General features: G+C 34.6%; 1 protein-coding gene across 4 annotated transcripts in view; it reads right to left on the reverse strand.

Moving 5' to 3' along the window:
• The window catches only part of Boll (boule RNA binding protein), a 63,642-nt gene extending 48,989 nt beyond the window's left edge, over positions 1–14,653 (reverse strand). For 2 of the 4 annotated variants that reach the window (XR_013424221.1, XM_005324335.4), the window contains exons 1-5: positions 14,513–14,650; positions 10,919–11,062; positions 7,914–8,005; positions 4,926–4,980; positions 2,716–2,791 (exon numbers count right to left, since the gene is read on the reverse strand). Coding sequence is in view for 3 of the 4 variants with exons in the window: in XM_005324335.4 (XP_005324392.2) it covers positions 2,716–2,791; positions 4,926–4,980; positions 7,914–8,005; positions 10,919–11,062; positions 14,513–14,533 (388 nt within the window). In the remaining variant the exon portion in view is untranslated. Of the gene's footprint in view, positions 1–2,715; positions 2,792–4,925; positions 4,981–7,913; positions 8,006–10,918; positions 11,063–14,512 lie in introns of all 4 variants that reach the window. The other 2 variants (XM_040294659.2, XM_078017798.1) reach the window with 2 other exon arrangements.
• Positions 14,654–14,878: the final 225 nt, after the last annotated feature.

Genomic DNA, 14,878 nt, shown 5'->3' on the forward strand with positions numbered 1-14,878 from the left:
AAATTTTTAGTGCATACTATTAAAGGGCATTGAACTAAGACCTGATGATACAAAAAAATTAAAAACTGGCCATGGCATCATCTTTATCTCCAGAGAAGTTAGGGAAGACAGTCATTGGCTAATTACACAATTAATTAAATGTTTGAATAATGTATGAAAAAGTGATATAGGGTATAATGCTAGGCCATATGGGGCACTATGAAGGACATTAATATTATTTTATATATAATAATTATATAATTAATAAAATATGTAATATCATTGTTATAGCAAATGTATTATATGTAATATAAAGTAATTAGTTCATATAATTAAACCTCTCCATATATATGGAACATCTGTGAGAAAACTATTGCTGAGCTGGCTTTGAAGAAGGAATGGATGAATGGTATTGGCAAAGGAAATAGCATTTCAGTGTTTGGGAAGCAAAGTGTGGTTTCTGAAACTGAGAAGGCCAGATGGCTAAAGCACAAAATGAAAAGGGGAAGAACAGCTCAAAACAAGCTGAAATGAGATGATAAAGTGTGAACTTCTAAAAGATCACTACGGCTGCCTTGTGAATGATGAAATGGAAGGTAGCAAGATTATATTCATAGGGACCAGAAAGGCTTTCCTAGTAATCAAGGAAAACAAAGTAGATAGCTGAGACTAGGGTGTTAGTAACAAAGATGGAAAGAAGTAATGGATTTGAGAAAAAATTAAGAATATCTTGTATTTTGCAAATGTATTTTTAATACCCATTTTTCTTTGTAGAAAGGTAAAAATAGCTTTAAGGTCAAACAGTCCTAGATTTGAAGGCTAATACTACCACCATGTGGTTAAGTTAACCTCATACTTTATAGGTTTGAATATAGTTATGTTATGGCAGGAGGTAAGAAAAGACATAGGGTGAATATAGTGATGTTCCTATAGAATCAATGTTAATCAAACAGTTATTTTAAGGAAATATTTTTATATAAAATATGATATTATGAACAGAATGCAGATTATGCATGAAGTAATTTTTATATAAACCATGAGATTTAAAGAAAAGTTGTAAGCTGCACATGGTGGCACACTCCTGTAATCCCAGTGGCTCAGGAAGCTGAGAGGAAGATGGCAAGTTCAAAGTCAGCCTCAGCAATGACGAGGCACTAAGCAACTCAGTGAGATCCTTTCTCTAAATAAAGTATAAAATAGGGCTGGGGATGTGGCTCAGTAGTTGAGTGCCTCTGAATTCAATCCCAGGTATCCTCCTCAACTCCCACCTCCACCCCCCCCCAAAAAAAAACCCAATAAAGAAAACTTGTAATTTCAGTATAATGTATTGGGTTAAGACCACAATTGGCCAAGACTAATTTTGCCTTAGGAGTATTTCAGAGGAAATGTTTTTAAAACACTGACTTCCCTAAGAGTGAGTTCTCTATTTCTAGAAACAGACCTCATAATATCTCAAAGATTGCTGTGAAGATTTAAGGAGATCAACGAAAACCCATAATACTGACCCTCATACTGAATAGTTCTGAAAAAAAAACTTTTCATATATTTGAAAACATTAAACATAGTACTGATTTATTTTCTATTTTAGCAACTGGTGGATCATAAATATGAACATTACTAATTGGTACTTACTGCTGGTGGTAATGGGATAAAGAAATGTTACTATATATTACAACTTAACTCTTGTAACTAACAATAATTTGAAAATATCAGCTTCCTGCCATGTTTACTGCATTCCATTTTGAAGTGAGCTACATTAACAAACACTAAGTCAAAATTAAAATTAATTCTGTTAACTCATAAGTAAAAGAACAACTCAAATGAGCAAAAACATCAATTTGTTAAGAGAGATATAATAACTACCTAAACATTCCAGCAGAAACTAGGAAAAAGCTAGGGAAAAATAAGAAAAAGTTAGGTAATTTTATGTTTTCTCTTTAATATCTCAAATAAATGTTAAAGGCAAGAAGTTAATTAACAAGTTAATTAATGAGAAAAAAGTTGAAAGCATTATAGAAATTTGAGGAAAACAGACATAAGTTAATTCCTAAAGTTTTAGTGATTTTTCACACTTATAGTTTTGACACTAGTGGTTGGGTTACAGTACATATGATGCAGTGGTTTCTGCTATTCTATATTTTCACTTTCAGTATTTTTGCTGATGAATTTTAAATTACTTTTCCAACTTGAAAATTTTATAATTAGTAATTCTAAATTACCAAATCACAAATCAATAGACTATTTTAAATATTTTCATCATAAAAGATCTTTTCTTTAAAGATGTACCTATACAGAATATAAGTAAGCAACATTATTTATGTATATTTTTCCTTAGTCTCCCAAAACTAAGATATATTAACCCATTAAGTCTTAAGTTTTCATTCTGTGAATCTTTCAATGAAGTTGACAAAGTGCATTAAAATAGGTTGGAAATAATAATCTAGTTTATATATATTATTATATTAATTCATGTTAAATTATATTTTTATTATTATAATTATATTGTATATCACATTTTATTAATCTATACTATATTTAAGTTTTTATAGGTGTTCTACATCTAGGATGATGAGATAAAACAGGTTCATTTGGGGCAAGATATATTTATGTGACCTCCAACTTTGCTAAAACAACTTTATTAGATGAAAGAAACATGAGGTTTTAAGAAGATTCTATAAATATTTCAGAAAGGACTATTAAAAAATATTGAAAAATACATTAGTTCTCAATACATACGAGGGATCCCTACTTGTTGTTTTCTTATTGCTGGTCCAATATTCAGTTTCTTATCTTTATAATTAAGTTTTTCAGCCTAAAATAAAGAAAAAACAAACAACTTAATTATTCTGGTATTGCTATTTCTAACACCAACAAAGAAAAACTAATGAGAAACAATTTTAAAAAATCAGACTATTTTTGAAAGCAGCAGGGCATAGTAGAAAGGGCAGATTTTGGAATCAAATAATCTGGGTCTCAATTTTGGTTCCAATATTCTGACTGTAACTTCTTATTTGTAACATAGTCAATCCTCATTATGCATTGCTTCTGTATTCATGAATTTGCCTATTTACCAAAATCTATTTGTAACCTCAAATGAATACTTGTGGTGATTTCAAGGTTATCAGTAAACATGTGCTGAATGGTGAAAAATTCGAGTAGCCTGACATATGAGTTCCCAGTGGAGGTCAAACAACGCAATGTTATTTCTTCTTTTCAGTTTTCATAATGTAAAAAAGTATCTTTTTTTCATATTCTAATTAGTGCTGCATTTTTTTTTACATTTTTTGATAGTGATTGTGTTATTTAAAATGATCTCCAAGTATAGTGCTATGCTAAAGTGCTGGCTTATGGTCCTAAGCACAAGTTTCTGTTATATGCCTTATAGAGAAAATATGGATTATATGTGCTTAATTCAGGCATGAATGATAGTGCTGGTGGCCGTAAATTCAATGTTAATGAATCGATAGTATATTAAATAGGGTGTATTTAAATAAAAACATAACAAAACAAGGTTATGTACTGACTGATTGATGACAATATTGTAACCAGAGGTTCTTGGGAACCTTATATTATATTTCCCCTAGGAACAGCAACAGTTCAGTATTCACTAATTTAGTATTCAGGGCAACTTTATAGAATAAACTACGATGAATAACAAGATTCAACTGTTTATTATTTTGATAATATATAATTAAAACTCTTAACTTTTTCTAAAGAAATTAAACATTACATTTGCCATAATTCAAAATTATTACACTGAACTACAGGGTACAAGTTTTTCTATGAATGATCTTACTTTGTATAAAGTTTTTCATAAAGAAAAATAATCTCTTTAGTAAAAGGCGAAAGATTTATACGATCTGAAGAGAAACCAGAGTATTCCCTGAGGACCTTAAAAGAGCGTACTACAGAGATACTGCCACATCGATGTTCATAGCAGCAAAATTCACAATTGCTAGACTGTGGAACCAACCCAGATGCCCTTCAATAGATGAATGGATAAAAAAATGTGGCATTTATACACCATGGAGTATTATGCAGCACTAAAAAATGACAAAATTATGGAATTTGCAGGGAAATGGATGGCACTAGAGCAGATTATGCTTAGTGAAGCTAGCCAATCCCTAAAAAACAAATACCAAATGTCTTCTTTGATATAATGAGAGCAACTAAGAACAGAGCAGAGAGGAAGAGCAGGAAGAAAAGATTAACATTAAACAGAGACATGAGGTGGAAGGGAAAGGGAGAGAAAAAGGAAACTGCATGGAAATGGAGGGAGACCCTCATTGTTATACAAAATTACATATAAGAGGTTGTGAGGGGAATGGGAAAATAAACAAGGAGAGAAATGAATTACAGTAGATGGGGTAGAAAGAGAAGATGGGAGGGGAGGGGAGGGAGGATAGTAGAGGATAGGAAAGGTAGCAGAATACAACAGTTACTAATAGGGCATTATGTAAAAATGTGGATGTGTAACCGACGTGATTCTGCAATCTGTATTTGGGGTGAAAATGGGAGTTCATAACCCACTTGAATCTAATATATGAAATATGATATGTCAAGAGCTTTGTAATGTTTTGAACAACCAATAAAAAAAAAGAAAAAAAAAAGAAAAAGAATCTCAGATAATTTTGCTCTGTGTTTGTGGTGATTTTTAGGAATCAAGATCTTATTATCACTTCACAAAAGATACATCTCCAAGTTATTAGTTCAGGTAAACAGATGAAAAGAATTTTACTACAGCCTCATAATCACAGTCATGTAATGATTTGGAAATTGTCCTTCTGCAGCATTTCTTGGAGATCAATGGCAGTCTTACAAGGCACATACTTTTTTTTTTAAAAGCAGTTCATTACTGTAGTTGTACTTTATTATTAAACACCTTAAAGTATTAGTTTCAAGGAGACATGCTCCAAAAATGAAGTTAAATGCATCAAAGAACTTACCTCTTGTAAAATTTTTTGTGCATCTTCTTGTGTTTCAAAAGTGACAAAACCATACCTTAAAAAAATTGCATCATTAATAATTATTTTCTTAAAACATTACATTAGTTATATTAAACTTTTTCTTTTTTCCAGTGCTGGGGACTAAACTCAGTCTTACACATGCTAGGTAAGTGCTCTACCACTGATTACATCCCCAGTCCTATACCAAAATAATCTTTTTTGTTTGTTTGTTTGTTTAAGGATAGGTCACTGTAGGAGTAAGCCTCTTTCTATATTGTAACAGCATAGGAATCTTAGAGGAATCATTCACAACATAAGTCGGGGCACTGAAAGGAAAATAAAAGGAAGAAACCAGGGATCTTGAAACAATTTCACTCCTGAGTTGAAAATTATGAGATTCATGTTCTGGTTTAAAAATTGGAATGTAATGAATTTTGGTCTGAAGCAATAATCTCCTTTAAAGTAGCAAAAGTTTGACTTTCGAGGAATAAAAGTAGAAAAAAACTTAAAAAAATTAAAAATCTAAGCACAATAAAATTTCTTGTATTGGTAAAAGATTGTATAAATGTATTAATTATTATTGGCATATATAAACTGATTATACAGTTATTAGTAAGTTTCCCAAATAGTATCAGTTAAAATGTATACAACCTAGCTTTTATGTTTGTTTTTTCCATACAAATATAATTCATATAATGTTCAAGATACAAATATGAGTTATGCCATTTCCAAAAAACAAATTAGGTAGGGAAAAAGGAAACAATAAAAGTGTATCTGAAATTTGATATATATACACATAGAGAAGAATGAAATTATGCCATATGCTGGTAAATGGATGGAACTGGAGAATATTGTGCTAAGTGAAGTAATCCAGTGCCCTTAAACCAAAGGCTATTGAATATTCTCTCTGATATGTGGAATGCTAACCCAACAAGGGAGGGTGGGGAGGGGAAGAATAGAAATTCATTAGAGCAGACAAAGGGGAATGAAGGGAAGGGGGAGGATGGGAAATAGGAAAGGCAGTAGAATGAATCGCACATAAATTTCCATCCTTATATTGAATACATGACCAGTGTAGCACCACATCATGTACAATCACAAGAATAGGATCCTAATTAGAATGTTATACTCAATGTATGTACAATATGTCAGAATATAGTCTATTGTTATGTATATCTAAAAGGAATAAAAAACCCAAATCTAAGAAAACATAATATCTATTTAGATAATGAAATTCTTGAGTAGTGAAAAATAGCCTTTAATTTCCTTTTATTTTTAATGATTTATCATATTTAAAGTTCCTTCCTTCCTTCTTTCCTTTCTTTCCCAGGGACTGAAACCAGGGGCACTTAATCACTGAGCCACATCCCAGCCCTTTTTATTTTGAGGCCGAGTCTCACTTAATTGCTTAGGGCTTTGAAAAGTTGCTGAGACTGGTTTTGAGTTTATGATCCTCCTGACTTAGCTTCCTGAGTTGCTGGGATTACAGGTATGCACCACTGCACCTGGTAATGTTTCTTTATTAATAAAGGACTTTCTCTTTATCTGTTTGCCCAAACATTAGATAAGAGTTAACTCTTTTTACACTATTTTTTTTTGTAGAACATGTACACCATCCAGTGGAAAATGCATAAAATACAGCTTACATTTCCTTGTGCATTATTCAATAATAGAAATTAGATATTAACAAAATAATACAAATTATGATAGCCAAACAAAACAAGGATAATCTCAACTCATCTGAATATTATTTGGCACTATCAGGAAATATTCATCTATTTAAAAATAACCTATAAAGAATAGAATCCCTTCAATCTAATGTATGAAATATGATATGTCAAGAGCTTTGTAATGTTGTGAACAACCAATAAAAAAAATAAAATAAAATAAACAAACAAACAAAAGAATAGGATCCCATCTTTTCCAGAATACTCACTTGCCATATGTTGTTTCTCACTAATATTGTTTGTATCTATTTCATTGGTCCTTTTTTGTGTCTGTAAATATTCATGTCCTGTCCCTCTTTCTATAAAATAAACAGAATCCTTCACTGGTCTCCACTGCCTTCTCTCTTTTATTTTACCTTTGCAGTAAAATTCATTATGTGAATGCACTATGTGAACTACCTTTCCCCTCTCCAAAATTTGGCTTTTGTACACACAGCAATCTACTGAAACAGCTCTACACATTTCCAGACACACCTTATTGCTTTCTTCTCATTTTCAATCTCCTTGATATGACAATTAAAAATCATTCTCATTAAAGTTATATTTCTCATATTAGTTCCCTAATTAGGTCTCTCAGACACAATCTAAAGACATTCCTTGGAGTCAGCTGTTTTTAAATAAAATTTTATAATAATCTAAAGGAGGGAGAATATTCATTAAGTATCTGATCTTTAAGCTTCTGGTCCCATAGCTACCAATACATTTGGTTCTCAACATTAAGTGCTTGCTGTTTAACACTGAATGGGCCCTCAGTCTACACAACATACATTCCCAATAAATAAAGGAAAATTATAGTATTCTTTCCCATCCCACTAAAACACACACATAAGTGTCTAATACACGTAAATAGACTGAAAGGTAGAAGAAAAAGAGAGGGGATGGAATTCTGTTGAAAAAAAAAACCTACCACAATAATGGGATAGAGTAAAAAGAGAAGTTTAGACAAAAAGGAATGAAGGGAAATAAGAGGGGATGGGAATAGGAAAGACAGTGGAATAAATCTGACAATTTTCCTATGTACATATCTGAAAAGACCTATGCAAATCCCACCATCATGTATGTCTACAATAATGGGGACCTAATTAGAATGATATAAATATGCATGTATAATTTTATAAAAACAGATTCTATTGTCATGTATAACTAAAATGAATCAATAAAAAGAAAAAAAAGAAAAAATTAAATCAAATTAGTAAAAAAATCTAATAATTCAATAAGAACACAACTGTTAATTCTATATACTATCTGTAATGATACTAACCCTTTGGACACTCCAGCTCTGTCATTTACAATCTTTACTTCTTTTACAGATCCATACTGGGAAAAAAATTTTCTTAAATCATTTTCATTTGTCTAATGGCATAGAAAGAAAACATTAGGAAACCTTTTTAAGTAATAAAAGATGAAACAATTCATATGTTTTGGACACAGAAAAAGTTATAAATAAACAATACTATTGTTAAAGAATGTCTCTCCTTAAAACAGTTCTGAAACTACTATGTCATTAAAATAAATACAAATCCTTTGCTTTATGCAGCAGCTATATTGTTAAACTATTACAAAAACAATTTAAGCTGACTTATTCTAAACTTTTAAAAAAGGCTCAGTATTTAAAAGAATCTTTAGGTCACTCTTGTTCTCTAGTTGACAAATTTTGAAAACACAAATTTGGATTAGACATGCTATAATCACAGTAAGGACATATTACTATTGAATCTTGCGGCTCAGGAAGGCTGACAGGTATGACAATAAAACTAAGTAACATTGGCCTATTCCAGTCACTTTATTATTATCAACATAGTCTCCAGGAAAAGTTAGGGGTTAGGAAAGAAATATATTTCCACAATTACTTGAACTTAATTTGTGATAACAATGGACTAACTATGGGATTTAAATTTATTAGATACTTTATTTGTATTCAACATACATTTCAGTAAATTCAGACATTATGATGGTATTTAAAATAATAACATCATAAGTTAGACTTATAATGTATAAAACATGTACAAAGATGATTTTTATACTGTGGTTTTTATTTGAAATAGTCTAATAACAGACTTAAAACATATTTTCCTAGATTATTCACACTATATTCACAGTGCTTTCATTTTCTGGTTTAGTTGCAACTGTCTGCATTCAAGAATAAACATCTCTGGGAGAAATATCTTTATATATAGGAAAAAGGTCTTAGAGCAGAGTTACACCCTTTGAGTTCTACTACTATTTCACTACTTAAGTATACTATCACTTTTTAATTGGTAACAAAAAGTTTGCTAAGCTGGATGATGACAATTATTAAGTTAATCTAAGATTAAGTGAATGTCTTTTATTCTAATAAATACAAAATGAAATTAATGCTAGAATAAGGATTATTATTAGTGGTTAAAAAATTAATTCATACTATTCTCTGGTGAAAGACTCACTATATTCTACTTCTTCATGAGAGGATAAGGACAGAAAAACATAATGATTAAACACTAAGAAGACTCAGATTTTTTAAAAAAAAACTATATTATAAAACCCCATTCCTTTATCCCAACCTTTATTTTAGGTTCCTCAGCAACCTCCTAGACTTCAATCTGTTGCAGATAACTTTCTGTGATAGAATTTAGGATTTGATAACAAAAAAGGCCCATATTGTCAGAAAAATGCATAACACTAATAATTATTTAAATCAGGTAATCAGCCATTTCACTTACAGTAGCAGAGTTGTGAGGTAATTTTTAGCACCTCCATATGGGAGGTGATAACACCTATAAGAAAGGCATGCATGAATGTTTTAAGTTGAATATCCCTTATTTCCAAATGGATACATGAAAGTATTTCTAAGTTTCTCAGTAGGCTTCTAAAAATAAGAGTTTAAAAAAGTCTGAGACGCTGGCCACTATAGTTAACTATATATTTGAGGGCATTTATCTATGGTTTTGAAAGATATTAGGGAAACACTATGCAAGGAACCATAGCAGTTACCTTAAAGCAAAGGCTTCACTGTAACAATGGCCTCCAAAGTTTATATTGTTGGGTTTCAGTAACTTAGAATAACCTGACTATACAAATGTTTATTTATTGATAACTTACTTTAAAAATAAACTATGATGCTGTAATATAAATGAATTCTGAACTGAGAGTATTTCTGGTCAGTCATTAATATTTTCCAGACAGAGAAAGTCTTTAAACATTTAATGGGCTAGAGACATAGCTTAAGGGTTCAGCACTTGCTTAGCATGTGCAAAAGTTCAGTCCCCAGTACTAAAAAACCAACATCAATAATAACGACGACAAAACTTTTCTTCTTTATTTTTTGCAGCACTGGGTATCAAACCCAGGGCCTCATGCATACTAGGCAGGCACTTTACAAGCTTTATCTCCAGCCCTTTTTATTTTTAATGAAAAGTATACTTAAGACTCATTATTTTGGCAGACACCCTGTGACATTTTTCTTAAGCAGGAAAAAAAATAAATTGTGACAGATTGATTATGCAGAAATAATGTTATAAATGTCAAATATCACATCTAATGGCCAAAAGGATTTTGTCAGAGACATTCGCTATGTCATATGACATTACGTACGTCATATGACATTACCTATGTCATATGTAATATAGAAACTTAGAAATACTTCCATATATCCATTTGGAAGTAAGAGATATTCAACTTAAAACATTCATGCATGCCTTTCTTATAGGTGTTTATCACCTCCCATATGGAGGTGCAAAAAATTATCTCTCAACTCTGCTACTGTAAGTGAAATGGCTGATTACTTGATTTAAGTAATTATTATTGTTATGCATTTTTCTGACAGTATAGGCATTTTTTTGTTATCAAATCCTAAATTCTATCACAGAAAGTTATCTGCAACAGATTGAAGTCTGGGAGGTTGCTGAGGAACCTGAAATAAGGTAGGGATAAAGAAATGGGGTTTTATATATAATACAGTTTTTTTAAAAAAATGTGAGTCTTTTGAAAATTATAATCACCCATTATTTTGAAAATTGGAGTATTATGCAAGAAAGTATATTAGTGTGTTTTGATGACATGAACAAAATGGGGTTTGAGTCAGAAAAGCAGATGCTAGTTTTATTCTGTCACCATATAGACAGGAGACTATAGCCAGGTGAATGAGCCTCAATTCTCTTTTATGTGGAACTGGAAAATTATACATGTTCATTTAACTTACATAATTATCAAAAATTTTTATATTAAGATGACCTGAAACCTGCTAATCAATATCAAGTAAATATAGTATGCTGCATGCATAAAAGGTACCTTAAAGTCAATTCCTCCTACAAAGATGCGATTAGGGATCACAGTTCCATATCTTGGGGCACTTGTTGGGTTATTCAAAGGCACAGGTGACACAGGATTAGGGGATGGAGATAATGAATCTGTTTGCGTCTGATTTGATGTTTGCTGTAAAATAAAATTCTTTTAAACTTTTAGCACTAGATATAAGTTCCAATGCAGATTGTAAACATTTTTCAAAAGATGTCATTTAGGCAAAATGTAGTATTTTACATTTCACTTTTATTCTAATATTATGAAGATTATGATTAAGAGGTAATAGCTTTTAGGGCCAACAAATAATAAGGAAAACTAAGAATCTACTACAGACAAGTTCTTAACTATTAAATATGCTATTTAAATATACTTTCTAGTAATTATCATTAAATACACTATTTAATTATCAAGGAAGACTAGTAAACTCTTAAAGAAGTTAAAGAAAGAAAAAAGCAGCCCTAGATAGATGGTAGCTGGCCTGGCACTAACTGCTAGGCTATGGTGTGTTATATTATGGTGTGTTATATTATTAATGGAACACCAACATCATAGATCACTCTATCTGATATATCAACATAAAAACTAGACCACTCCATAATCAGGTCTGTACACTGACAAAACAAAAGCATTTCCCAAATCAGAAGAATGACCAAACATCCCTCTATCCTAGCTGATTTGAGTGATTGTTCCTTGTTTATCAATCATAGCTTGAGCCTTGATTTTTTAGATAAGAATTAATATATTCAATCATAGAAATACCCTCACTTCTTGACAACTTGCACTCAAAGATAGAGTCCTTCTTCTTGAACCCCTAAAAATTGCCCACTGAGTGTTCCCATGCTGTACTTTCTTCCTTCTTCCAATGAGTTAATAGATCCAACTTTATTAAATTATAGGTGTACTCCTGGTGGTCTTTGGCTAAAGGGCCTTGAGAAGTTAATAAACTCTGACATTCAAGTTCACCATTTTCAGCCTGAAAAATCAAAAATTTAAATGTACTTGTGTATTAGAAGATTGAACTGATTTTGTAAAAAAAAAAAAAGGAAATTACATACTTATAACTCATGGGGTTAATTAATACCAAGGAATTAATCTTAGTATATATGCATATTTTCACAATTCTAAGTTAGAGGACCTAATTTAAATTTAATAGATACACATCAATGTATGAGCCTTTGCACAATGGTAAGCTAATAGACTTGTATGGTACAACTGAAAAAAAATGACTTGAGAATATAATTTTGAAGAAAATCTTATTAAAAACTTGCTAATTCTTTTCCATTTAGGAATAGTCTAACATACTAAATGAGTGCTTCAAAAAGACTGAAGTTTATAATTCCAATTCTCTGAGAAACAAATACATGAAAACAAATTTCCAACTTAGGGAGTAGATTTTTTCTTTTTCACTTCATTGACCAATAAAAACCATAATCCCTAAATTAATTTCTACAAGATGTAGAGATAAGTAATTAAGCCAGTGTGGCCAGTGGGCTATAGGGTAAACCTTATGGACCTATCTTTCCCATTCAGTCTTAAAGAGGAAAAAGATATAATTCCTAAGTTCATAAACACCTTTTAAAACAAACAACAGACTGCATTACATTTAACAATTACTATGTTTAATTTCAATGGGAATGCAATCTTAGCTTCCTCTCTGAGCAGTTGGAGGTTATTTATAACATTAGTCACTTTACTCAGTAGGATATAGTATTCAGAATGGATGATTTTGTGATGCATAATTTTACTTTTCCCAGACAACCTAACAGTTATAGTAGATACAACCTTGTCTCTCAACCGATTTGTTTACAGTGTAGAAATTACTTATTTGTTAAATTAAAAAAAATCAGTTTTCACAAAATTCTCTTCCTAAAAACAAAGAGTTCAATGGGTGAATCATTTGTTTACAAGTTTAAGTAAATAAAACTTCATTATTTTTCAGATCGAGGAATGAAATGAACAAAAATGAACAGACCTCCTTATTTCCGATCTTAAGAAACAAAAGCATACTCATTGAGGAAAGAAAAACATTAACTTTTTACAACTCAATTCATTTCATTCTCCAGTCTCTAAGGCTCCATGCGTTCCAACTGCCTATTTTTTTCTTCTTACCACTGAACATTTTCTAACACACCAAATAATTTACTTATTAATTTTATTGTCTCTTGCCACCGTAATGTAATATTCACGAGGACAGGGGGCCAGTATTTTTCTTTTCTCTTCTGGACAGCACCGAAAATAGTGACATTACATAGCAGGAGAGATCTGCTGGCGAAACGTAGATCTCTCATTTGGATGAGAGCTAAAGAATACGAATAATATCCTAGAAAATATTTTAATCTTAGCAGTAACAAGGCTCAGGTAGAGGCAACGTCTAAATTCTTCCGGGATTAGCAATGAATTAAACAACAAAGCCTCGAATTCCGCTGGCAACAATTTTGCAAGTGTATGAAAGCAGCCAAGAGAGGCTGCTATTGAGTTAGAAGAGAAGGTCCCCGCTTCGTAAATCTCCTAGCCCTAAAGGGTTTATTAAAATTCTCCAAAGTTATGTGCCCTCACTGCCTTCTGGCCTTGAGAATTAACCTTGAAATCTATCACCTCCTCTGCACAGACAAGAGGAAGAGGGCGGGCTAACCGTCGCAATCACGGCCTCGGTGCTCCTTCCCCTCCGAGGCCAGCAGGTGGAGGCGCTGGGGGACAGGGCCGCAGCGACAACTTCCTCGGGTTCTCTCAGGTCATCGTGGACTTGGGTACTGCCACGAGGATCCACCCCCTCCCCACCAAAGTGCGGGAGGGAAAAGAAGGCTAACCAGCGAGAAATTTTGCCGGGCAAACCCGCCAGCAGCAGTGGCGGGAACCCTCAACGGCACCGACACCGCCGCCGGCCTCGTGTGCAGCAGGCCTCTGCCCTCACGCGGTGCGTGCTGATTGGCTGCCAGCTGGGCGCGGGGCGGGGCGCGGCGGCACGTTACCGCTGCCCTTCAGGCCTGCGGGAGGTCCGCCCGGCTCCTAGCCTGTCGCCTCGCGTCTCCCGCCCGGCTTCCCGAGTCTGACAGGGCCAGGACGTGCACCCCATGCCAGACTTCCTTTTTCAGCCTGGGCCATTGCATCCTCCCAGGTCTCTCGGGATTTACAGGTCCCACTGACCAGTCAGGGAGTGAAGGCGTCGACTGCCTGGCAGCTCCTTCAAGCCATGGGCGGCTAGGAGTCGTCCCGAAGAAGCGAGCGTCAAAGGCGCAGCCCAGCGCAGTTTCGGCGGGAAAGTGTTTTTAATCTGCCGAGACTCCGCCAGGTGCACACAGGGCTCAGCCACTCGCGGTCTCCCTTCCATTTCTGAGGCTCCCCCAGTCGGCGTGCCCGCCCGCACCCCGCCCAGGCCCTGTGGACCCTGTGGACCCTCGCCACCACCCCACAAGGCCTGCAGGCGGGCGGCTCTTCGCAGCACTCAGTAGGGCACCCGGGCCATGTTTCTTACCAAACAGCGAGCGTTTATGCTCTCAAGTGCGCCCCTCCAGGCCCTCAGATACGGGGCCCAAGGGGCTCCTTTTCCCCGCCACCAGGGCACCCGCCGGTCGCCGTACTCACCGCCCCGGACTCGGTCTCCATCTTCCCCTTCGCTCTTCAAACACGGGCTAAAGGCGTAGAAACCTAAAGTTTGAAGGCACCTTCACACCAAGGAAGCCACGCCACGTTTTCCCTCTGGGACTCTCCCCCTGGCGGCGACGACGGCGGTGGCAGATGTAGGGGCGCAGGCTCGGACCCGGGGCCTGAACCTGCCACCTGGGGGGGATGGGGAGGGGCTGGCGGCGTCGCCTCCGGCAGCAGGCCTCAGTGCGGGCGGGCGCTGCAAGCCCGGGAGGGGCGCGGGCGGGCGGACGAGTATCGGCGAGGTCTCCAAGGCGGCACCACTCAGGGGCAGGGCGCGCAACAAGTTGAGGCGGGAGTGGGGTA

The sequence above is a fragment of the Ictidomys tridecemlineatus genome, chromosome 7, assembly GCF_052094955.1.
Source record: "Ictidomys tridecemlineatus isolate mIctTri1 chromosome 7, mIctTri1.hap1, whole genome shotgun sequence".
Taxonomy (NCBI): Eukaryota; Metazoa; Chordata; class Mammalia; order Rodentia; family Sciuridae; genus Ictidomys; species Ictidomys tridecemlineatus.